At 51.5% G+C, this 25,956-nt stretch overlaps 1 protein-coding gene and 1 pseudogene across 3 annotated transcripts in view; one reads left to right on the top strand and one right to left on the bottom strand.

The window, feature by feature from the left end:
- RNFT2 (ring finger protein, transmembrane 2) overlaps positions 1–25,839 on the bottom strand; it is a 58,478-nt gene extending 32,639 nt beyond the window's left edge. Inside the window, exons 1-7 of one of the 2 annotated variants that reach the window (XM_084763465.1) lie at positions 25,704–25,839; positions 23,153–23,328; positions 22,597–22,655; positions 16,715–17,184; positions 13,483–13,559; positions 9,453–9,553; positions 5,648–5,801 (exon numbers count right to left, since the gene is read on the bottom strand). In XM_084763465.1, coding sequence (XP_084619591.1) covers positions 5,648–5,801; positions 9,453–9,553; positions 13,483–13,559; positions 16,715–17,184; positions 22,597–22,655; positions 23,153–23,176 — 885 coding nt within the window. In that variant the 5' untranslated portion in view covers positions 23,177–23,328; positions 25,704–25,839. The remainder of the gene's footprint in view (positions 1–5,647; positions 5,802–9,452; positions 9,554–13,482; positions 13,560–16,714; positions 17,185–22,596; positions 22,656–23,152; positions 23,329–25,703) is intronic. The other variant, XM_084763466.1, reaches the window with a different exon arrangement.
- Positions 23,757–23,970, top strand: LOC311587199 (dolichyl-diphosphooligosaccharide--protein glycosyltransferase subunit TMEM258-like; annotated as a pseudogene). Its single transcript has one exon. The product of its transcript is annotated as a dolichyl-diphosphooligosaccharide--protein glycosyltransferase subunit TMEM258-like (transcript).
- Positions 25,840–25,956: the final 117 nt, after the last annotated feature.

Raw genomic sequence — 25,956 nt, 5'->3', positions numbered from 1 at the left:
GGAGCAAGAGCCATGCTGCAGCGAGGTGAGTGCATGCCAGTGACGGTGTGTGTGTGTGTGTGTGTGTGTGTGTGTGTGTGTGTGTGTGTGTGTGTTACCTGCATATGAGTGTGGGCACTCTGCCAGAGAGAGCAGAGAAGGACCCTGGAGTTATCTTCTATTGCTTTCCCCTTTACTGCCTTGTGACAGGGTCTCTCACTGACCGGGAAACTCGCTATTTTGGGATCTGCCTGTCTGTTCCCTGCAATGCCGAGGTCACAGGCACCTGCAGCCATGCCTGGCTGTCCTGTGGTACTGACGTTTGAAGTCAGAACCCCTTGTATGCAGACAAGTGTTCTCTCTAAGCCACTGAGCATCCTCCAATCCCTGGAGGTTTTTGTTAGTTTTGTTTTTTCTTTTGAGTCAGGTCTTACTGTGTTACCGGGCTGGCCCAGAGCTTCTGGTCCTCCTGCCTCTGTCTCTTGAGCACTAGGATTACAGGTGTGTGCAATTGTGCTGGCCCATGTACAGTGCAGATGAACTTGGTGAAAAGCTATGATGTGATTCTCTGTGTAGAAACTGTACAGAGGGGGCAAATCCACAGACAAAGGCAGATTAGTGGTTTCTTGGAGCTGGAGGGAAGAGCCCAGAGTGGCTGTTTAATGAACATAGGCTTCCCTCAGGGGTGGTGGGAATGTTCTAGAACTTCACAGGGGTTCTGGTTGCACTGTCCCTGTACAAAATGTCACAGAATCAATGACACCCTTTTAAATGATTACTGGTTAACTTTATGTGACTTTTACCTCAAATAAAGTATTTTAAAAGTCTAAGATAGCTGCCCTTGCCTTATGAGGCCTCTACGAGCAGGAACTGATGAGAGAAGAACCCTGCTCATGAAGCACTGGGACATGCCCCTCCCCCCTGGCTGGCCTGCGGTCACTAGGAGCTCGGCAGTCTTTGCCAAGCTTCTTAGCTCTCTGTGAAGAGCGGTCAAAGCATCGCCCCTCTGATGAGACTGAAGAAGACAGTGTCACGTTAGGGCATTGTCTGCTTTTTGCTGGAGAGATGCCCTGAGCCTTATCACACAGCTCAGCCCTGGCACTCTCTCTGTAGAGTACCTGAGCCAACCACCTGCTGGCTCCACTGCCTGGCTCAGGGTGACGCCCTGCGATGCTCGGCCACCATGAGTGCTCCCCGAGGTCCTATGGTCTTTACAGCACAGAAGAGATTGTTACTTTGTGCACTTCTGTTTTCAGGACTGCTTTGCTTAGACATCTGCACAATGTAAGAAAGCTGAGCTGAGGGGGGAACCCTAGCTCTTGCTGTCGAAAGTGGAGGAAGTGAGAAGACGGCTGACTAGATCCTCCATTCATCCATCCATCTGGACACTCATCCACCCTCCCACCTATGCGTCCTTCCTTCCTTCTGTCCATCTTCTCATCCACCTGTCCATCCATCCAGCTCATTCCCCCTTCCTTCCATGCATCCACTCACCCATCCATCTTTCTGTCCATCCTCCTATCCATCTTCTCATCTTCCCCTTCATCCACTTATCCATTCACTAATCCATCCACTCATCTATCCATTCACCCATCTTCCCCGGACCTCATTCATATACTCACCTACCATGTACAATCACCCACCTAGTACCCTCCCATGCATCTACTTCATGCATCCATGTATGTTTACGTATGTATCCATCTCCCCATACACACACACACACACACACACACACACACACACACACACACACTCCATGTGTTTCTGAATGCACAGAGAGGCTGCGGTCCAACACCAAATAAGCTAGCTGCACTCATTCCCTTCTAGGGTTTAGCTGTAAGGAGGCGAGAAAAGTGGTGAGATGAAGCATCACATCAGTTGTCTGACAAGGCAGGAACAGAACAAGGGGATCAGAGAGGAGAGACTGAGAAAGGCCACTCGGGTTCATGGCAGCAAAGTCCAGAGTCTAGCAGTGAAACTGTAGAATGCTCAACTTCAGAGTCTCGTACGATTACAAAGTGGGCAGAAGTAGATGGTTTCCAGGAAGAAGCAGGAAAACGTGTTCAGGATCATTTCTGGGTTGTGAACATAAGCTATGAGCTCGTGGGCTCCAACATCCAACATCCATGCTCCAACATCCAAAACAGCTAGAAGATGCCCAGTCAACAGGCTTGAAGGAGGTCCCCTGCCCACGCCTGGAAAGCAGCCCATTGTTTGTCTCAGCCACAGCCATCCTGGGAGAGCTTTGATCAGGTGACCATAGTCCAGAATTCCCTTGCTGGCGCTAAATGGGGGTGGGGGAGAGGGGTACCTAGCATGAAACTCACTCATTGGCTATCCCCTAAGCTACAGGAGGAAAACTTGGTGACCAGATCCCTCTCCCAGAGACAAGAACAGGAGAATTCCAAGAAGACAAGGCACATGACAGTGGACACCACAAATGATGGACCATGAGCCTCTGGAAGGCAATTCCTGCCTCTGGTGTCACTCTGTACTGTCAGCCTGCTGTGTGAAGCAGGTATGCACAGTGCCTCTGTCCACCCTCAGCAGAAGAGCCACTGTGCTCAGACTACAGGGTGAGGCCTGACTGCTCTTTAGCTTCTTTCTGACTGTACGCCTGGACAAGTCACTGAACCACCCTCTGCCATCACCTCCACGTATGTGAGAAGGGAGTGATACTCATGGAAAGACCGAGTCCATGACCAGGAAATGCCAGGTGCCCTACAGGTGGTCAATAGCTTAATAGCTGCTCCTGTTAGTAGCCAGAGTAGGTGGGAGAAATGACCTCTGCTGGCCATCTGTTCTCAGAAGTCATTTAGCACCAATCACAAGCTCTGGTAGGGACTTCGCCTCCCAGGCTGACCCTGCAGACTGTGCAGAGCCAGGAGACTCCAGCAGGTGCTCAAGTCAGTAAAGGGAGGGGCACAATATCTGCTAACTTCAGCTCCAGCTCCTCCCCAGCCTGCAGTGCTGTGCTCCATGCTCAAGCTCCTACCCAGCCTGCACTGCTGTGCTCCATACTCAGGCTCCTCCCCAGCCTGCACTACTGTGTTTCATGCTCCAGCTCCTCCCCAGCTTGCACTGCTGTACTCCATACTCAGGCTCCTCCCCAGCCTTCACTGCTGTGCTCCATGCTCAAGCTCCTCCCAAGTCTGCACTGCTGTGCTCTATGCCTGGGCTCCTCCCAAGCTTGCACTGCTGTGCTCCATACTCAGACTCCTCCCCAGCCTGTACTGCTGTGCTCCATACTCAGACTCCTCCCCAGCCTGTACTGCTGTGCTCCATACTCAGGCTCCTCCCCAGCCTGTACTGCTGTGCTCCATACTCAGGCTCCTCCCCAACCTGCACTGCTGTGTTCCATGCTTGAGCTCCTCCCCAGCCTACACTGCTGTGCTCCATACTCGGGCTCCTCCCCAGCCTGCACTGCTGTTCTCCATGTTTGGCTATGGATGAGGACAAGATGAGGTTCACATAGGTGAAATACCCTGTGCCTATAGGTGGCTGGTTGAGGCCTGTGTTCCTGTAGGAAGTAGCCTACGTTGTCCAAGCAGCTGATGGCTGCACGCTACTCCTGGTCAAGGCACTTGGCCTCCAGGAGTTGGGCTGTACGGCTCTTGAATTCTCATTCACTGGACCAAAAGAGCGTGGAGAAGATAGGGAAGCCTGGGCCTCCCAGTCCTGGAATACAAAGCTACCATACAGTGCACCTGTACATACTGTACATACAGGCACCTGGCCAGGACTCTGCAACATCAAACATCAGAAAAAGTCCCTGGATTAGAGCGCCATCAAGATTAAGTCATATTGGTGCAGGTGGAGCAACCCAACCAAAAAGTAGGGTGTCCAAATGCCTGAAAACCTGCAACTGTTTGCTCAGACAAGTGGAAAACTCCACCCTACCTCCCATGACACACTGCAATGGAAAGCAAGTGTGCCAGCATCGTCTGATGCCACCTTCTCGCCATGTGGGTGACACACAGGTGAAGTCTGTGTGCATGCACAGATTGTATTCCCAGCGAACCTCATTATGAATATGCAGACAGTCTAAGAACTGGAAAGCCTGTGATCCAAGCATATTGGATGGAAGACCATGAACTTGTGCCACGAAGCACTCCGTGTGCAGTTTCCTATGCACCGGGCTGAGCCACAGCACTTTCTCCTTCCCAAAAGCAACTGTTCCTACAGGTCAGCATGATTTCCAACAGCAGGCAGGTGAGGCGCTCAGAGGGGTTTGCCATCTGCCCCACAGCACATGGGTAGAGAAGAATCCAGCTGGGACCAGACACAAACGTGCCTGATGCCGAAGTCCTTGTGCCTAACCACTGGCCACGCTACTTTTTGGAGTCAGGTTCATGGTGCCTATAGAAACATAGCATGAACCACGGTCATGGTTATTATAGGCTGGGCACATCTGGGGAGGTAGCTCAGGGCTCCTTTAATGCTTCCAGAGGAACACAGAGATGTGCTAGGGAACCGAGATATGGCCTCGTCCAAGAAAACCTCAACATCTCAGGGTTTGGGCTCACCCAAGTCAGCACATGGTGGGGAGAAGAAGGAACCTACTCAAAGATTAACCCCTAGTGGATTGGGTCAGCTGTCACTCAAGACTGAGGACTAATTCAACAATTCAACCTGTTGCCTTGGAGTGAATGATAGTGGCTCAGTCCTCTGGGTTCTAAAGACCATGCCTTAAGAAATCTTCATCCCAAACCGTTTCCCTGCTGCCATTGCAAAGCATCATTGCTCCCACCTCACCTCCTTTGCCCATGGCAGGCACTACTAATTGATCACAGAGCCCTTCCCCTCTGAGCTCCAGTCACCTTTACAAAAAGAGTTCCTGAAATGTGCAGTCACAAACTGTTAGTCTCACTGTAGACTCAATTTTCTTAGCAAATATATTTTATAATGAGCTTATTAACTGAAAGCACCTCACTTATAACCCAACTAACTTAAATAATAGGGAAAGAAGATTAAAGAATATAATAATGAAATCCTAAGGCTATCAGTTCTGAGGAGCGATTCTTCTGGTGTAATCAGCAGGATTTCTTCTGCTGGAACCTGGAGCAACCAGAACCCAGAACCTTAGCTTGAGCCAGAAGCCCCGAAGCCTTCCCTCAAGCTGTTCTCTCTAGGAGCGTCTCAAAGTGGAGCAATGAACAGACAAAACTATCCCAAATCTCCAAAGGCCACGTCTCTTGTTTTGGCTCACGTTTATACCTCCGCTCAGAATTTGTTAAAGGATGTTTTTCAGCTGGTTAACAACCAATCTCCCCCACACGGTGGTTCGACTTATAAGGGGATAAACATCACCTGCTCTCTCACGGGTCTTTTTCTCATCCCCCACTTGTGATCTAAACAAAAAACATGTTTCTCTCTCCTTCATCTCACCCGTATCTGAGAGATGCAGGACCCAGGTATGTGCACAGGCTTAGTTTCCCTCTATGAAACTCTAGGAAAGAAAGCTTTGAAGAAAATGTACAGAGGGAAGCAGATGCAGGGACATCATGGTGGGCGGTGGGCCTTGTATCAGCTCTGCCCCAGCAGGGACATCATGGTGGGCGGTTGGCCTTGCATCAGCTCTTCCCCCTTCTTTCTTCCTTTGGGAGGTGGCAGAAGTCCCATGTATGCGCAGTGATAGGGGCCATGGGTGGCAGCAGCCATCGCTTACCTTGGACTTGACAGCCAGGATGATCTTGGGCAGGGCCACGATGAGGCACTTGAGGGCGATGGTGATATACTTCAGCAGAAAGTCGGCGATCCCCACGATCCACAGCAGGTCAAAGAAATCCAGCGTCTCCAGGTTGGGCTTCAGGAATATGAGGCTGGGGACGTTCAGAAAACCAAGTCACTCATTTAGACCGGATCTTGGCAGCTTTCCCTCATGGGGAACCTTGCAAATGTCACCAATGTTGGCATCACACCTCTGTGGCCTGCTTCTCCATCTACTACTGGCCTGCTGTGTGACCGTAGACGGGACTCTCAATCTCTATGAGCCTTAGTTCCCTTGAGGGTTAAATGGTGACATCGGGCTGGAGCATTGTAAAGGTGCCCACCAATCGAGTTTATATGTATTCATGTGTGTGCAGGTGTACATGTGTGTACAGATGAGCCTGCACATGTAGGTAGAGGTAAGAGGTCAACTTCAGGCATTCCTCAGAAGCCATCCACCCTTTTTTGTTTCCTTTTTACTGATGCAGGATCATTCACTGACCTGGAACTCGGCAATCAGGCTGGGCTAGCTGGCTAGCAAGCCCAGGGATGCCCCTGCCTCCATCTCCTCAGTGCTAGGGTTCTGGGCATCAAACCCAAGTTCTTGATTTTTGTCTATGGAGTGCCTCCCCATCCTGCCACCCTCCCCTTCAGCTTCATGTATCCAAAACAGTCTTCATAGAAAGGAGGAAGAGAGGCTTGTGGAGGGCGAAGCCCTGTGCCCTGTGCCCTGTGCCAAGGTCCTTACTTTGTAGATCTTAATAACTCTCCCTCCTAAGGAGCTCTGCAGTGAGCATGGCTGAGTTCTGCTTCAGAGATGACGCTCAAGGTCACAAGACAGCCATACAAGGGCATCAGGACCAGACAGACTTGAATTCACACCTAGGCTGGCTGAGTTACCTTAGCATCACCAACAAATCGGGGCTTACTCCCTCCCTCCCTCCTAGCTTAACTGGCAGGCTTGGATGAGATCACAGATGTACAACAGACCCTGTCACTCAGTGGTGACAGCAGCAACAGAAACTCTGAGGCCTGCACTGTCATCTATTCCCATTTTACAGATAAGGAAACAGAGACACAGGAAAGTAAAGAAACAAGGTCAAGTCACACACAACCGGCAAGAGACAGAGGTGGGTGTGCAGCTGGGTATTCTGGCCGAAGGGTTGCTGTCAATCAATCCATTCTGCACACTGGACCAACTCAGTGTGCCACCCTGCGGCACCTGTGCGTGACCAGACACGATGTAGGCCCATTGCACATGTCTGTGCCAGCCAGGTTACACTTCCATTTGCCTGCCTATGACCCTGTAAGGTGCAAACCCACTTTCCCTGCGCAGGACTGGGCAGGTCACAAACCCATTTCACCTGTCCATATAACGCTGCAAACACGATGCACTACCTAGGACCGCATTTCAGGCCCAGTTGCTGTGCTTCTCGCACTTTGGGCAGACAGCAGGCAGTTTCTAAACTGGTCCTGGTCCACGGCCCACACTTTGGCTCTGCTCCCCAGCATCCCATTCATAACTTTAACAGCAGTAAAAACATCCTGTCTCCCTCTGTCATCCCAAGCCTGCTTTATTTACTTCATTCATCTCAACTCATTGCATCTTCCCAAAGGGTCTATGTAGGATGAAGCAGGCACGAGGATTATTCCGTTCCAAACTGAGGACACCATGGCACAGAGAGGTGAAGTCACCGGCTCACGCTGCCTCAGCTAGAGTATGGCGCTAGGATTGGAGCCTGGCTGGAGTGCTGGCTTCTTTCTTCCCTTCTTGCTGGGCTGGAGGCTCTGGACCACGGCCAGCACAGCTCCTACCTGCTTCCCCCATCACAGGGGAACTCACAGCACACATGGAGAGCTAGTTTCTAAATGCCCTGGAAACCTAACAGGGCACAGAGGTGTGTGGGGGAGGGGCCTGTACTCCAACAGCTTCAGTGGCCATTCCTGGCTTCCAGGGACAAGTCTGAGACACTGACCTCATGCCTGGGCTGGGCTCTCACCCTTTCCTCGAGACCTCAACCTCACTGGCTGACCTCCACCTCAGGCACAACATGCTGCTGAGGCATGGCCTTCCTATGTGGCTCAGGCTGGTCTTGAACTCACCATCCCACTCTTTGGCTTCAGCCTCCCTCCCACACCCCTGTCTGCCCTCGGCTAAGGTTTCCCAGGATGACAGGCATGTGTCTCCATCTCCGTGGCTTTTCTTCATGGTGCGGCAATGCAAAAGTGCTTCCTCACGGCCAAAAGCCAAGTATAAGACTGGTTGTTGGAACCACCCACATACGACTGGAGACTGGTGGCGCCAGGAAGGACAGGGTCTCAACCCCGTGGCCTTTCTGTTGCTCTGTGCTGCCAGTTTGACTCAAGCATGGACTGAAGAGGCACTCAGTCTGAGTCCGGGAACATGGCAGTGCCTAGAAGACAGCATGCATGGGGAAACCGCCCCTAATTCTGGGAACCTTCACCTCCTCCACACTTAGCATCTGGACCACAGGACCAGGGCAGAGGATGACACCATACTGATGCTTTGATGGGCTCCCAAGACTGCACTGAAGTCCCCATGCCACCCCAGGCCATAGGCCCATTTTCACAGCGGGGTGGGCATGGGGTTATGGTCCATAACCCGAGAGCCCTCCTTGAGTGTCCATCCTGTCCAGAGCCAGACCCTCCCCTCCCCTACAGAGACCCTTCTGAGCAGCACCACACAGTGAGAGCATTCTGGTGAGGTTCTCTTAACCCTTCGGTTAATTCCCAAACACTTTTTCTAAGATGAAGCCACAGTCATCCCACCCACAGTCCCGTGCAGTTAAAGATCCCCCGACTCGGGAAGAGATGCTGGGGCACGTGCATTCTTTTCCAGTTGTGGAAAAAAACGAGCAATGGAAAATCTCCCCACGTGTAATTGAACATAAGCGCGTTCACACTGTGGCCAGTTCTCACTACCATCCATGTCCCCTCTCACAAAACCCCAGGGCCCATTAAACAGTAAACCATATTCATGGCACTTTCCCCTCCCCCAGTCCTGCCAACCACCATTCCACTTTCTCTCCCCTCCCTTCTTTGAGACAAGGTTTCACTATGTGGTCCATACTAGCTTCCAACTTGAAATCCTCCTGCCTCAGTATTTTGGATACATAGTCACCCTTGGCACCCATAAAGGATTTGTCCCAGGGTGTCCCAGAGATGTCTGAATACAAGGACTGTGACCTATGATTTGCAAATAACCTCACACATCCTCACCAGCCAGGTTTAAGAGGACTCTTAATATCAAATGTTATGTAAATGCCATGTAAATGTTATGTAAATGTCATGTAAATAGTAATACTGCTGTATGGTTCCAGATTAGCAGCCAGGACAGAGCCTGCATGGATCGGGCCAGACTTAACTGTTTCCTGAGTACTTTTTATCTGCGGTTATAGCTCCACGAGTGTGGGAACCCACAGCTACGGAAGGCTGATGGTTCAATAACATTATTACTTAAATTAATTCCACATAGTCCTATTATTCTTTTTCATGTGACAGCTGGAAAATGCAAAGTTGCATATCCACTGGTGTCCTGGGTGTATGGGTGAGTGAGTGCTTGTATGTGTGCATGTGCATGTGAGTGTGTGCGCACAAAAATGTGTGTGTTACAACAGGTGGAATTTGACCTTCATCAGGGCCTGAGGCTGGCATCCTTGTTCACTATGGCATTCAGCTGTGCACTCCAAGCCCCAGCCAACCCCCTACACCGCCCCCCACCCTCACCCCCGACCCCCGCTCACCTGCTGTAGAGCTGCTGCGAGCTGAAGGTGTAAAGGACATACAGAGTGTTCCCTGCCAGGAAGACCAGAATCCACAAGATGACCAGAACTGATCTCTTCTCCTGCAGATAAAGTCAAAGTGAGGATGCTGTGAAGCCAAAGGGGCTTGTACTGGAACATTCTAGAATGTTCCTCAGTGAGTGGAAACTTCACTGTCTCAAAGTTTCGAAGGAAGCAGAGCTGATGGTGAGGTGAAAGGCTGTGTACTTACCTTTGCTTGCATTTGACACACACCCATTGGCTCCATCCCAGCAGGAAACAGCCGAATTCTGAACAAGCTACCTAAATGGGTGTAGCTGGTCTTTGCTGCTTTGTGGGTTCTTGTTTTCCCACACTTTATTTCCCCCCCACCTCCCCACTCCATTTCACCCCCTATCACTAGATAGGAGAGAAGGAAGGATAGAGGGGAGAGAGATGCCTGAATCTAATTTCTTTCTTCTTGTTTGTTTCTTCTTTGAGCACAACTACTAAGAGAACACAAACAACCCCCCCTGAATGACCAACAGCCACCCCCACCCCCATCGGGACTCTAGCATTTATATCCTCTGAAAATTTCCCAGAATTGCAAATGTCACACAATCACAGAAACTATCTGCAGCTGTCAAAACCATGCCTCTGCTAGAGCACCAGGCTAATCATAGCCAGCTGCTGCGAAGCAGCCCCATAGCTCCACAGCTGGGATTAAAATGAAAATACATTCTTCTAATACTTCTGGTTTTGTTTGTTTGTTTGTTTGTTTGTTTGTTTTTTAAAAAACCAACATTCCAGGACTCTCACTACATACGGGTCCCCCCAGGGTGCTGCTGAGTATTTATGTGTACATACACTTAGAATGCACTTAGAGTGTCCATTTATAATTGCTGTTAAGAACCGGTCACAAACTGGGCATGATGGCACACACCTACAATCCTAGCACTCAAAGGAGGATCAGAAGTCTAAGGTCATCCTCTGTGACATAGTCTGAGGCCACCCTGGGCTATGTGAGACTCTGTCTCAGAACTAGCAAAACAGGGCCAGTGAGATGGCTTTGCAGGTACAGGAGCCTGCTGTCAGGCCTGGGGACTGGAGTTCGATCCCTAGGCCTAACACAGTGGAAGGAGAGAACCAACTCCACAAAGCTGTCTTCTTTCTGATCTCCACAGATGCGCTGTGACATGTGCCCCCACCCCCAAAAACAAACAAATGTGGTAAAAGTTAAAACAAACCAAACAGACAACAAAGCAGTTCTGTAATTTGTTCAAAGGCATCACTGTCCTCACTCTGAGATGAAGCTGGAGCTAAGAATTAGGTGTGAAAGCCCGGCAGTGGTGGCCACACCTCTAATCCCAGCACTGGGGAGGCAAAGGCAGGCGGATCTCTGTGAGTTTGAAGCCAGCCCTGTCTACAGGGCCCTCTCACGCGTGCTCTCTCTCTCTCTTCTCTCTTCTCTCTCTCTCTCTCTCTCTCTCTCTCTCTCTCTCTCTCTCTCTCTCTCTCTCTCTCTCTCTCTCTCTCTCACACACACACACACACACACACACACACAGAGGGATCTGGGAGGTCCCTGTGCCACTGACCCTTCAATGTTGCAGGGGCATTTTTCCTCCTGGCCCCAAGCTTCCAGAATAAAGACTCATTAAATATATATATATTTTTAATTTGTTATTATTTTTTTACAAATACCTAGGCCATACAGCTAGGCTCTTCTCTGACTGGCTCATAACTTAAAGTAACCCATTATACTAATCTACATTTTGCCACATGGCTGGTTACCTGTGCTCAGGTATGATGTGTTCTATCCTCACATCTTGCCAGCTGAATCTCCCATGCCTGGCTCTCTCCCAGAATCCTCTCTGCCTATTGGATATGTCACCTCCTATTTCCTACCTAAGCTATAGGCCATCAGATTTATTATTGGCAGGTGTATGTCCATCCAATACGTGAGCTATTCTTTCTACACTCCAAAGGTAGTCTCCTCCTGGCCCAGGGTGGCCACTCTGCTGGAACAGCAGGTCAGGGCCCTCCCACTCACCCAAATGCTCCACACATACCATCTCAGACCTGATCCGGAATCCTGAGCTCTGCTGCAACGTACATTTCCAGAGAAGGAGCCAGACAGATCCATCCCAACCCTCCCATTATTCCAGGAGTCACGGTTAAGGACTAAGGAAGCGCCTCCAGGCGCCGGGAGATGGCTCAGTCAAATGCTTGCTGTACTCGTGAGTTTGATTGCCCAGCACCCATGGAAGAAGCCAGGTGTGGTGTCACGTGTAGCCAAGTTGAGGAAGCAGAGACAGAGCCATCTGTGGCGCTCACTGGCTGCCTGCCTCAGCGGGAGATGCTGTCTCCAGAGACAAGATGGATGGCAACGGAGAAAGGCAGTACACAAAGCTCTGGCCTCCACACACACGTGCATATGGATGCACACGTACACGCATACATAGGAGCCACCTCCACCCGACCAACAACTCTTTTTTATTTAATGTATTTTAATTTTTATTTCATGCACATTGGTGGTGTGAAGGGATTGGATCCCCTGAAACAGGGGAGAGTTGTGAGCTGTTATGTGTGTGCTGGGAATTGAACCCAGATCTTCTGGAAGAGTAGTCAGTGCTTTTAACCACTGAGCCATCTCTCCAGCTCCCCCCCCCCAACAACTCTTATCACTGAGATTTACCCACTGAGCAGTCCCCTTCCCCTAATAAATGACAGTCACCAGTTCTCCGTCTCTCTCAGAGTGGGATTAGGAAGCTCCCCACAAAGGTAGGAGGTGAAGGACAAGGAGATGTGTAAGAAGCCAGATTCCTAGGCTTAAGGCTGGTCCTGGAGGCCACAGAACAAAACCCACACCTGTACCACGTGGAATGGCTCAGGCTGAGGAAGGAGGGTTGCAGGTTCAAGTCAGCCTGAGCTATGCACAGAGACTGTGCCTCCTCCACACCCCGCTTCAAAACAAGATACGCCTGTGTAGACGAAGCGCCATCTGTGTATTCCTATAGCTTGGCCTCCAGGAGGCTCGTCCACTAATCCAGGCATCCTCCTGGCCCCTAACACCTAAGCCATGGTGATGACAGGGCGGTGGTGCCAGCCCAGCCCTCAAGGTGCCCCACTATGGGGGTAAGTCTTCTATAGTTATCAGAAGAAAGGGTTTCATGAAGAAGATGAGAAAGAGGGTCAAGAAAAACATCTGGGTCACCTCCGGCCTGGATCTCACATGAAAGGGGACCTGGGATGCCACCGAGCTTTGGGTAGAAGATGAGGACTACGCAACAGGGCCACCTGCTCTGCAGAAACCAGTTTTGCAAAACAGCTCAGGTTAGCCTTTCCTGTCAGGCCAGGCTACCACGTTCAGCCCCTTCTGTGCCTCATCTCATTGGATCACCTGGATGGGTCTGAACTGGTCGAGTGCCTTCTTCGGACGGGTGGTGTTCTGATGAAGGCCCTGCAAGCTGAGGATAATCAGTGGCCATACCCTGAACACAGCCAGTCGGCTGAGCAGCCTTGCTGAGTAGCCCAGCACGCAGCATGTTGGCTGTCACCGCTCTGGGCTGAGGGAGGCGGGGCTGGAACGCCTGGCCCTCAGATCTTACTTTCCTGTTCATCCTCCTGAGTCCTGGGACTAAAGGTGCAGCCACTGAACCCAGCTCCAGTCAGCGCCAGATGAGTGTGTGGTTTGTCACTGTCATAAAGGTGAGATAGCATAACCCAAGGTCTCCTAAATCAGGGAGCAATGGCATCCCGTTTCTAGAGGAAAGCCTGTGGCTAACAGCTCCAAGGCACCTACTGTGAGCCTGAAAGCGAGTGGATTTTTAAAAATATTGTGTCTATGTGTGAGAAAGGTATGTGAATTCATAACTGCACGTGTGCATATGCCACACTGTGTATGTGGAGGTCAGAGGACAGCGCAGGCTGTAGGTCCTCACCTTCCAATCTGTTTGCTAGTCTCACTTTGGCCTGGACAGACCCATGTCAGGTCTCAAGTCAACCACTCTCGCAGCCACAGGGGACTCACCTTCAAGGACACCTGCTCCCGGAGGGTGGAGTTTGCGTAGGCAAAGGTGCTGGCCATTCCGATGCACACAGCAATGCCTGTGGGAAGAACAGAGCAGGGTGACAGGGGTGGGGGTGGGTGGGGGGTTGGGGGTTAAGGGAGCTGGAGGGGGGGCATGCTGTATTCCACGCACTCAGACCTCTCCAGCCCGGCACAGGACCCCGAGCTATGCTGGAAAATAACTTTCACCATGTTACTGGAGTTGCAAGCTATGAACTGAAGGGAGAAAGACCAACTTCCGGGGATTAGGCCCCCAGGCACATCAGCAAGGATGCAGGGCCACTCGCATCCGGACAGAGTTCACATGGGTCAGTGAGAGGGCTGTGTGGTGTGGCCAGATCAGAGTTCAAATTCCAGCTCTGTGATTGCTGCTGTGTGAGGGCAGGCAAGCTGCTGTCCGTCTCTGAGCCCTAGTACCCTCAGTGTGATGGACAGACAGCTAACAGCACCTAGCTAACAGGCTGTAACCCCCAGCTGCAACTCTGGGGAGCATTGCCCTGTCCACTCTAAAATGAACCTGGAGTTATTTGTAATAGGGACACAGGAGACCACGAGGAATCAGAATAATGCTGAGGGAGAAGAGGAAAATCATCTCTGCTGTCAGGGAGAGGACTGGGCAGGAGGGAGAATGCGGCCAAACTGGATCCCACCACTGCCCTCTGACAAGCTGCAGCCTGGGCTTGCTCCTCCAGTGGAGTGACTTCCAATCCTGCTGTTACTTCAAACAGGACTGAGATGCGGCTGGCATCGGACTGTTGTACACTAGGACTCTTAGAGATTGGCTGCGTAGAAATGTTTCTTTTTATTAGAAATGAGTAAGAATGGTAAACCTAGCCTCTTTTTTTGGTTTAAACAACGAGACTGGTGAGCTGGCTCAGCTGGTAAAGGGGCTTGCAGCCAAGCCTGAAAACTTGAGTTCGATTCCCAGGACCCACACTATAGAAGGACAGAAAGAACTCCCAAAGTTCTGGCCTCCACATAGGTGCCATTGTACATGTTTGTGTACACATACACATACATTAAATAAACAAATGTAAATTAAAAACAACCACATAGCACACCGAAGCTGGGCATAGCAGTGCACACCTGTCACACCTGTGATCTCAGCACAGAGGACCCTGAGGCAGGAGGACACCAAGTTTGATGTCTGCTAAGCTGCAAAGGAAGACTGTCTCAAACAAACTGATAAAAAATGAAAGAAACAATGACTACACGTAAGAATAACTTAGCTCCCAGGGCCAGGCACGGTGGCACATGCCTGTGATTCTAGAACTGGGGAGGCAGGAGGATTGCTGCAAGTTCAAGGTGAGCCTCGGCTACAAACTGACAGTTATTCCGACAGCCAAAGCTACAGAGGAGACCTTGTCTTAAAAAATAAATAAAACCAAAAAAACCCTTAGACATAAGTTTGGCAGAACTCGTGGTGAGACTTGAGGACATGCTGGCACCCACACTTAGGAACAGAAGGAAGGGGAGTGACATGGGGGGCTCCAGCAAGGAAGGGGGTGAAAGAGTTGGCTGGAACTCCCCAGAGAGGGAAAAATACAAATCAAAGAGATGGCCTCATCTTGAGATTTTCTTTTTTTGTTGTTTGTTTTTTAATTATTATTGTGTGTGAGTGCCTGAGCATGAGGCCCCATATGCTACAGTGTGTGTGTGTGTGTGTGTGCGCACGCGCACATGTCTCTCTCTCTCTCTCTCTCTCTCTCTCTCTGTGTGTGTGTGTGTGTGTGTGTGTGTGTGTAGGTCAGAACCACGGGTGCTGGGATCGAACTTAGCAAATCAGGCTTGCAAGGCAAGCGCCTTTATCCACTGAGCCACCACCCTGCTGGCTCTTGAGATTGTCTTATAATGGAAGAAGTAACTGAGGCACAGTCTGTAAGTACTGCTGGCCAGAGCGGCATCATCCACACTACAGAGACCAACATGAAATGGTGGGTGTCCTAGGTACTTGGCTAAGTTCTACATGGCAGATACCCTGTCATACTGAGTACCTGCTTTGTACCAGGCTCTGGTGGGCGTGTGTGCATGTGCGTGCGTGCGTGTGTGTGTGTGTGTGTGTGTGTGTGTGTGTGTGTGTGTGTGCGTGTGATGGTACTTGAGTGGGTTCTTTCCTACTACATGGGTACTGAACTCAGGTCATCAGGTTTGGTCCCAAGTGACTTTCTCTGCTGAGCCATCTTGCCAGCTCTGGTTATGTGAATGTGTGGAGGCAGAAGACATAAATACAGCCACACATGTGCAGAGTACTTTCTCTATGTTATATACAGGACCTCAAATAGATCCTCACCATGATTCAGTAAAGGACCGTCACCCCTCGGCAACTGTGGGGAGTGTCCTGAGAACATCCAGATCTGTGGCTGCTTCAGTCTGAACAGGGAATGAATGTCACAGTATTTGCAGAGAACCCACACGCACCCTTTCTAGGTTGACTCACCTCTGAATGCACAGTGTGACAGAAACGCCTTATACTGTGCCATGGATGGGACGATGGTCAGGCAAGCTCAATACTGACACCCACTTCCACCCGACTGTTGTGTGATCACGTGTACATGTGTGTACACATACCCGGAAGCCACACATGGGCATCAGGTGTCTTTTTCCATCACATCCACCTTATTTTGTGAGACAGAGTCTCTCACTGACCGTGGCCAGGGAGCTACAGAGACCCTCTGTCTCTGCCTTTCCGTGCTGGGATGGCAGGTGTGCGCCCAGCCGTTCACACAGTGATTTACACTGGTACTAGAGATTAAAGGCAAGTCCCCGTGCTTATGGGCAGGCACCTTACCCCCGTGAGCCACCCCAGCCCTCCCTTGAATGTCCCACGTGTAGCTGGGTGAATCTATAGATGCAGAATTGTGGACTGAGGAACAGCTGTCTATATTTAACCCCTATTTGAAGACAGAGGAACTGAGGTAGAGAACTATTAACAGCCAGTGTCACACAGCTATGGAAGGCAGGGGCTGTGCCTGACGCTCTGCACTCTCCTTCCTGCCGAAAGAAGTCTCTATCTCAGTCGCACTGGATGGAGGAGAAAACCGAGGGTCAGAGATACCAGGTCACCTGTTCAAGATCATTTGATTAGGCTGGTATCTGAACCCAGGTCTGACTCAGAACACCGTGTACTCAAGCACAGTGCACTCTGCGAACGCCCAACCCTTCCCTGGCGCTGCGCAGCCCCCCTGGGACTCACCCAGCTTGTGCTGGAAGCACAGTTTGGCCAGCAGGATGAGGATAAAGGGCAGTCCTTTCTGAAGCCAACAGATCACAGCCTTCAGTTCGGACAGGGCGGGTGCCGGAGTGCCCGGCTGCTCGTCTACCCCTTCCTCTGAGTGCCCGCGGTGGTCGCCACCCACGTGCTGCAGTAGGGAGCCCCCACGGTGGGCACCATGGTGGAAGTGGTGGTGGGCCTGGCGGTGGTGGTAGGTGCTTCCTTCGGTGCTGCGGCTTCCGGCCTCATCCCTGGTGGCTGGCATCGGTATGAACACGTCCCCACCACCTGCTGTGGAGCCCAGCACCAGGCCTGCTGGGAAGGGGTTGGCAGGCAGGCCACCTGCCAGGCCTGAGAAGAGTGCAGGAGGGGAGGCCGTCTCTGCCTTCAGGCTCTCAAATACACCACCCTCATCGACGCTGGCCTCAGGGCTGAGCGCCTGGCTGCGGCTTCTGTAGGACAAGATGGCAGACAAAGCTCATATCAGATCAATCCCTGTGCTGGGAGCATGCAGATTTAACTCCATGGTATCTAGAGGGAAGGGGGGGGGGAGTGGGGGGAGTGGCTAGGGGGTGGGGTGGGTGGTCTGTACAACTAGAACTGGATGAGGCCATCAAGTATAGACCCCAAGATTGAATCCTGGGAGCTTTGTGGGAGGAGGGAGTGAACCAGGAAAGACCCTCAACCAGATGCATCATGAACATCTGGTACTATAAGTGAAACAAACCTTATTTCTTTATAACTGCACCCAGCCTGTAGTGGTCTGTTTTTGCAACAGAAAAAAACCAGATTAACAGATATGAGACAGAAAACTAGCACCCTTGTGGGATGGTGGGCACAAAATACCAACGTTGCTGACCTAACTACATCTCCCCTCAAAATGCTGGGTGTAGTCCTAAGCCCGCAAACCTCAGAATATGACCCTGTTTAGGGGCAGGGTCTTTAAACAGTGGGTCCTAACCCAGCATGGCAGATGTCCCTGTGGGAGAGCAGGTCAAGAAGAGAGACTCCAGACAGCAGACAATGCACCTTACAGCATCCAGCACCACGAGACGGCAAGTGTCTGTGGGTGAAGCCACCAGTGGCACGAGCTCCAGCAGGCTTGTCACCCTAGCACTTGGGAGGCTGAGATAGGTGGGACCTAACTTCAAGGCCAGGCTGGGAAACTTAGTGAGACCCTGTCATAAGAGAGTGGGAAGGAGGCTGGGGATTGTTGCTCAGTAGGAAGGCTTGGGGTCTTGTCTGTTACTTTGATCGACACATGAAATCCTACCAGCCTGTTATGTGTACAAAATATCCCATTTCACAGATAAACCAATAGAGGCACACACAGACACAGGCAGTTGGTCTCAGGTGAATGGTTGGTGACAGATATGAAGCAAGGATTTGGCCCCAGGTGGACTAACTCTACAGTCTACACTATTTATTTTGGAGGCTCATCTATCCTAAATTGGCGTCAAACTTGCTATGTAGCTGAAACTAGCCTTGAACTCCCAATTCTCCTGCCTCCAACTCCCAAGTTGTGAAATCACAGGTATGTGCCTCAAGGTTTATACAGCACTGGGGATTGAACCCAGGGCTTTCTAAGTGCAAGGCGAACACTATACCCACTGAACCACATCCCAGCATTGGGCTCGCTTTCATATGCACTCCACTCTCCATAAAAGCTGCTCTTGGACTTGACCTTGTGCCATCCAGTCTTTACTGTCTTCCTCCCCAACACACACACACACACACACACACACGAGCTCCCAGTCTATATTTCTAGGAGACTCTTGAGTTCTAGAAACAGGTTCCAAGGACATTCTCATCTTTCAGATAGAAACTGGGGTTCCAGATTGCACCCTAAACTCCAATCTCACAGTAGACTTCTCACCTCTCCTCTCAGACTACCATGGGCACAAGGCTGTCCCTAGCTCTGTCTCACCCCATCTCTGTCACCTGCATTTCTCCATCAGATGGCAGCTATCACATCTCTCCTGGATGGAAAGACGGTGGCCACCTTGCACTAATCCCAGCTCCTGCCTGCAGGGGACTGATCTCAGTGGTCAGTGTATGGCCCACCTTTCTCTAGAGCCCCAAGACCCCCAATCCTAGTGTGTGCTGTCATCACTGTGGGGAGCCCAGGAAAGCTGCAGGTGGTCTAGACCCATCAAAGACCAAGGGCACCAAAATCTTGGGTGGGTGGGTGGGCCCTGTACCTCGACTTCTCAACCCTCCCTGGAGATTTTAGCATGCAATGAGAGGGACAAACGACTGCTTGCTCCCTTCCGTACCTCTCCAGAAAGCACAATGCCTCTCGCACAGAGCATGCTCAATCAATGCTGTTTGAAGGAATGAGGGATTAGTCTGGTTCCAAAATGACCAGCAATTAACTGAGTACATCTTAGGGGCCAGCTGGATGGATGAGTGGGTAGGAGAGCTTGCTGCAAAGTCTGGGTTCAAATCCCGGGACCTACACGGTGAAAGGAGAGAACTGACTCCTGCAAGTTGTCCAGTACACACAGATAAATGGAATTGTTTAAAGCATTTACTCAAGCCTGGTATTTACAAAGCTCATTTGATCGTGGAATTGTTTTTCCTGTGGAAAGATCTATTAACTTTGTACAGGACACTGAGACACAGGGCAAGGGGCCGGTTAGTCTGGGAAACGTCAGGGTTGTTTCCTTCACAAACCGGACTTCATGGTACACTGTCCTCAGCCTGGCACAGCTCTAAGATGGCTGCCTCATCACTTTCCCCACTAGGCCCCACCCCTGGAGGCTCCAAAGCCCAGGAATTGTGTGGCCTCCTCCCTTGGGCTCTGGATAAAAATACTGATAATATTAGTGGCAACAGCAACAGACACCATGGCTATGTGTCTCGGAGGAATTAAGCTTTTCTCTGCATTTCAAGATCTTGGCTCAGAAAGCACACATCCTGACTGGTGCCCAGGCCTGTGTGGATGACCCTGCCATCCTCGGGGACTCTGGAAAGCCTTCCCCGGAGCCCAGGCCTGTGTGGATGACCCTGCCATCCTCGGGGACTCTGGAAAGCCTTCCCCGGAGCCCAGGCCTGTGTGGATGACCCTGCCATCCTCGGGGACTCTGGAAAGCCTCCCCCGGAGCCCAGGCCTGTGTGGATGACCCTGCCATCCTCGGGGACTCTGGAAAGCCTCCCCCGGAGCCCAGGCCTGTGTGGATGACCCTGCCATCCTCGGGGACTCTGGAAAGCCTCTCCCGGAGCCCAGGCCTGTGTGGATGACCCTGCCATCCTCGGGGACTCTGGAAAGCCTCCCCCGGAGCCCAGGCCTGTGTGGATGACCCTGCCATCCTCGGGGACTCTGGAAAGCCTCCCTCAGAGTCCAGGCCTGTGTGGATAACCCTGCCATCCTCGGGGACTCTGGAAAGCCTCCCTCAGAGCCCAGGCCTGTGTGGATGACCCTACCATCCTCGGAGACTCTGGAAAGCTTCCCCTGATGCCTGAGCTCACTTGAGTTCCTGAGGCTCCAGGGAACTTAGCATAACCAGGGAAAGCTCAACCCACTAAGGACCTTTTTTCCCCCCCAGTTGGCCTCCCTCCTCTCAGGCCCTCTCCTGTATCCAGCCGAGACTGTAGCCTAAATGGGGAAGAGTATTCTTTGGGGAGTCAGAGGCTACACCTCAAACACAGCCACTTCAGGGCAATAGCTCACACATCCCAGGGGAACGGATCCACTTAAATCTGAGAAGGCAAAATATGGCGCCTGAAAGGCAAACGAGATGGATGCACAGGTATCGGTGTCTGCAGACAACACTGACAAGCTGAGTTTGATACTCAGGACTCACACAGTGGAAAGAAAGAACTGACTCCCACAAGCTGACCTACCCAAATAAATAATGTAACTAGTAATTAAAGTGCATGGGCAGCTCGGGCTTCCTGTGGGTGTCCTAGTAAGGGGAGTGGGGCTGTCTCTGACATGGACTCTGTTGCTTGCTTTTTGATCATTTCTCCCTGGCAGGGCTGCCTTGCCTGGCCACAGGGGAAGAGGATGTGCTAAATCCTGGTGTGACTTGTACTGGGGTGGGCTGGGGGGCTCTCCTTTTCTGAGGAATGGGGGAGGTGGGATGGGGGAAGAGGGAGGGAGGGTGGGACCAAGAGAAGGGGGGAGGGGGCTAAGATCAGGATGTAAAGTGAATAAATAAATTAATTAAAAATATTAGAATGCGAAATTTGGTTGGAACAAATGGACCAAAGGTCAAATCTCAGCACTGCCACTTCCTAGCTGTGTGACTTTGCTAGCGGTCTTGCGCTCTCTGAATTTCATTCCCTCTAAGGGAGGCATGGAGTATGCCCTCTGTGGATGGCGGACAGTATTTTTTTTTTCTGCTATAGTTTCTGGCCACAAGGATGTCCAGGTTCACTTCAGAAAAGAGCCATCCCCAGCTCAGAAGATGCTTCGTGCTCACAAAGACATGGCCCTTCTCCTGTCAGCATCTCTGACATCACCTGTATCACCTTTCTGCAGCTGGAGAGACAGACCTGGAGGTGTTGCTTCCCGCCAAAGGCACCGCAGCGGGCACATCTGCCTGCTATAGGTGACTATGACAAAAAGCCTGAGACTGGATACTGGTGTACAACACCATCCTCTGGGAATGATGTGGCTGCTACCTTCCTGAAATCAGAACAGCTGTACACATTCCTCACAAGGTTGAGACTCACAGAGGGAGAAAGGGAGAGGCCATCAGACCCCCCCACCCCCTTCCCTGACTCCTGTGCCCCCACAGCTGCATGTGGAGGAGCTAGAGTGTGCCAGTGTTGGAAGGTTCCCTGAAGAGTGGACTTCAGCGGGAGTCTCACCCCTGCTGGGCTGGCTTCTTGGTGGCACAGCTGTCTATGAATTCCTTATGCTTCTGAAAATGACCCCAGTAAGCTCACTGGCTCACACAGGAAGCAGACAGCCACCCAGGAACCAGGAAGCAGCTCTCAGCAGGCACACAGCTGCCAGCTCCCTGACCTTGGACTTCCCAGACCCCGTTCTGGTAAATGACAGATGCTCAAGAGGTGGGCTGGATTCTGTGGGGCGTGCTGAGTCAGTCAGCGGACAATACCAGGTATCTCTATAAAAGACAACCTGGAAGGAGAGGCCGCTGCTCTGAGTCACATGGACCCATGTGGAGGCATCTCACAGGGTTTGAGAACCGTCGTAGCAGCTGCCCTGGGTCAGTAGCCACTGTGGGGCTGTGGTTTAGGTGGAAGGTGAATGTCCCCCAAGTTTAGTAAAGGCAGGGATGGTGAGGTGTGCTATTAGGAGGTGCTGTGGGCCTTTAAGAGGTGGAGCTTAGTGGGAGGTCCTTAGGTCCTTGAGGGTGTGCATTACCTGTGAAGGAGCAATGTCTCTCCACTGTATCTCTTGAGGCAGGGTCTCTCACTGAGCCCAGAGAAGCCTCCCTGTCTCTGCCCCCCAGGTATTGGTATGACAGGTGATCGCGAAGCCTGCCCAGTGTTTATGGGGTTCTAGGAATCTAAAGTTTGGTCCTCAGGCTTGCCTGGCAAGCACTTTATCCCCTGAGGCTTCCACCTGGTCCCCTCTGCTATGTTTGAGAAGTAGATCCATCCCACCGCACATGCAGCCACCGCCGCCATGCATGCCACTAGGCGATGAGGTCAAACTACGGCCACTGAGCCAGCCTTGCTCTCTTGGCCTCTAAGAATGTGAGCTACGTGAACCTCTTCCCTTTATAAAGCCGGCTGCCACGGGTGTGGCCTTATAGGAATGCAAAGCTGGCAAATACACTACGGGGCAATTCTCTGTTGGGTCTGTTTTCTACCTCCAACAACCAACATTGAGAGGTGGTTCGCCTAGGGTCGCCATGTGGGAGGAAATTGGGGCAGGGGACTCTTACCTCTCAGGTGGAATATTGTCCGTGTTGCTGCTGTGGCGTCTCTGCATTTTCCTTAGGACCTGAAAGCCAACATGTGTGTGAGCCACGGACCCTGACACACCCCTTTGCCTGTTGCCATGGTAACTGTACATAAGTACCACTTCTTCATTACACGGCTAAGGCTCCTTGACAATTTCCAAACTACATTTCTATCATTTTTGCCACACAATCCTCGGTTGGGTATTATATCCCAGAGGGGAGAGAGTGATCACCCCCATCTCACAGTGGGGATACTGGGGGGGAGGCGCGCCAGGGAGGGCCACAGCTGGAGGTGGTTCCTATGCAAAAAGAGAAGGCAACAAACAGGGCCGCAGACAGGTGCAAGAAGGGGTGTCGTGAGCAGCAGATCCTGTGCTTAACTTGCTGTGTGACCTCAGACAAGTCAGTAACCTCTTGGTGGCCTTCCACTCCTCATCTGTCCCCCAGGAAGGAGGGAATGCAACGCCCACACCCAAAGGTTCTTTCCACCTCACACATTCCCTAAGCAAAGGTGTAAGTTCCCGTGGGGACGCGTCACCTGGTGCACTGCGAGGACCCACATGGACTTCAGAACTCCATGTTGACGAAATGTGCCGCGGACATTCAGGGCTCCTGATGGGATGTGGTCCCTGGTCTGAGAGAGATCAGGCCTTCTCCTCGTCTTCCTCCTCAGAGCGGAGCACAGGGCAGGAGGCTCATCAGAGACATTTAGACCTTGGGTGGCACAAAGCACATGGGTGACTTGTATCACATAACAAGTTGGAGGATGCGACTGGAAACTACAGTGGGGGGGGGGGTACCATTTGCCCAATAGTTCTGGTGGCCCCGTAGCCATCTTCCTCTGAGGTCCTTATGGCAGGTTATGGCCTGAAGAGATTTGTCCTATTGGCAAACTATGAATCCTGGGGATTGGAGAGACAGCTCTGTTGACGAAGTGCTTGCCATGCGTGCGTGAGAAGCTGCGTTTCCTGCCCAGAACCCCTTGTAAGTAGCCAGGCATGGTGTTGCCCCTTGTGATACCAGCCAGCATCGGGGAGGCAAAGACTGGATGGTTGCTGGCACTCCATGGCCCAGACCTTCTAGCTGACAAGCCCTAGGTCCCAGTGGGAGAGCCTATGTGGGGCAAACTGGAGCTCGAGGCCATGAGTAGATGTACCAGCCCGGTGACCCCAGCTGTCTTCCCACCTGACTGTGGTGCTTCTGGCCATCGCTGTGCTCTTTACCGCCTGGTTCTTTGTTTCTGAGGTCACTTCCACCACAGATATCTACAAAGAGCTCCTCATCTCCTAGGTGGCCTCACTCTTCATGGGCTCTGCAGTCCTGTTCCTCCTGCTCTGGGTCAGCATCTATGGATGAGTCCCTAAGGGTACCTACCAGGAAGCTCACCAAGTCCCAGCTTTTGTAATTTAATTTTTTTTTTTACCATTGCTACACTTGTGTGCCTGCTGTTTCCAATAAAAGCAGACATATGACCAAAAAAAAAAAAAAAAAAAAAAAAAAAAGGAGACAGTTCCTGAGGAACAATACCTGAGGCTGACCTCTGACCTCCACACACATCTGTAATCCCACACACGAGCATCCATATAGCTCTATATGTATACACACACACACACACACACAATGGCAGAAAGAAAATCATGAATCCTGACTGAGGAACACCCAAAACAAAACAAAAACTAAATAAAAAAAAAAACTAAATTAAACAAAACAAAAAAAATTTTTGAAGAACTTCCACTGGCTTCTCAGTAAAACCAGAATAAAAAATAGAGTTAATGGGAGCCTGCCTCCAGGGTGTGCCTGAAGCGTGACCACTTGTTTATAACCTCAATTCTGTGAGTTACGACACTCCACAGTTAGAGGCCCTGCCTTTAGGCCTTTGTACTGGCTGTTCCTTCCCTGGAGCGGTTTTCCAGCTGAGGGTTACTCAGCTACTTCCTTTGATGTAAACGGTACCTCCTTCAAGAGGCCTTCCTGTTTCCTGTTGGGTCTGGGCTGCTTTCTTCACAGCACTAACCAGGCATCTACATGCAGGTTAGTCGGCTATTCCCCGTGAGAGCTCCTGCATCTGGTTGGTTCCTCCATCTCAGCGTTGCTGAGGCGGAAGGTGATGGAGTATTTGTGCAAAGATGAAATCACCTCGCGTTTCCCCAGCTACAGATCTGTGCACCCTGTCCCACCTCCCACACCAATATAAAGACCAAGAAAGAAGGCATGGGCCCTGCAAAGACATCTCAGTACGCATACTGCTCCCGCAGAGAACCTCAGTTCAGGTCCCGACACCCACATGGACAGCTCACAACTCCCCACACCGCCAGCTCTAGCTCCCTCTATTGGCCTCCGAGGGCACCTGCACTCACATGCACAAACCCACACGTCACACATAACTTTAAAATAAAAATTTTAAAACAAATAAAGGACATGCTCCCATAAACAGGCTCAGCTTCCTGGATTAATTTCCCTACAAAGACCCATCTCTTATCTCTTAGTCAAGGCCAGAGCTTCTGAATTCTGCACAGTTTTCTCAGGACCATCCAGCTAGGAAGCCACCGTACCGCTAAGGGGTCTATTTTTTCTGGAAGGTTAAATGAGCTGGGAATGACTCCTTAGCATCATCTTCATACACAGGCAAGCACTCCATCAGAGAGCTACACCCTCAACCCCGCCATTTTCATAAAGAAAGGTCATCATGTAGCATGCCCCAAGAATTTGCAATCTGGCTTAATATTCCCCCTGGCCCCACTACTCATCTTCGGGGAAAATAAAACACAGTATCCCCAACGTCCCATCTACAAGCTTGACACAACGTCCTAAATGAAATGCCCGAGACTCTGCTGCAAGCAGGCGGTACAACTATCCTGGTATCAAATCTTGGAACGTATCTTGCACTCAGGATGCAATGGAATGAATGAATGAAGCATCTCGGTTCCCCACAGCCTGGCCCTCCCTATGAGGACACCGACCCTACAGGACGGACCAAAGCGACATCCCCAGGCCGGTCCCGAGCTGCACCGCGCCCGCAGGGGAAGCGCTTCTTTGGCCTGGCTCGCAGGGCCATAGGGTAGCGTCCTGCGAGCCTCGCCTTAGTTTACCTGCCAGATACTTCAGCAATCACGGCCTCTTGTTAATACAGCCCAGCCAATCCCTGGCCCCGGCCCGGGCGGCACGTGACTTCCGCCGGCTAGGCTGAGGGAGCAGTGTCGGCGCTAGGACCCCGGCACAGCAAGGCCTGCCTCTGCGATGGCCCGCCCCTGTCTCCTGATTGAGCCAATAGAAATCCGTATCTCTGGAGGGACCAATGGCGAGGAGGCATGGAGAGGGCCCGGTGGTGGCGTCACTGGGCGG

The sequence above is a fragment of the Acomys minous genome (genome assembly GCF_964271855.1).
Source record: "Acomys minous genome assembly, chromosome: 16".
Lineage (NCBI taxonomy): Eukaryota > Metazoa > Chordata > Mammalia > Rodentia > Muridae > Acomys > Acomys minous.
This window is presented reverse-complemented; position numbering and strand designations above follow the sequence as displayed.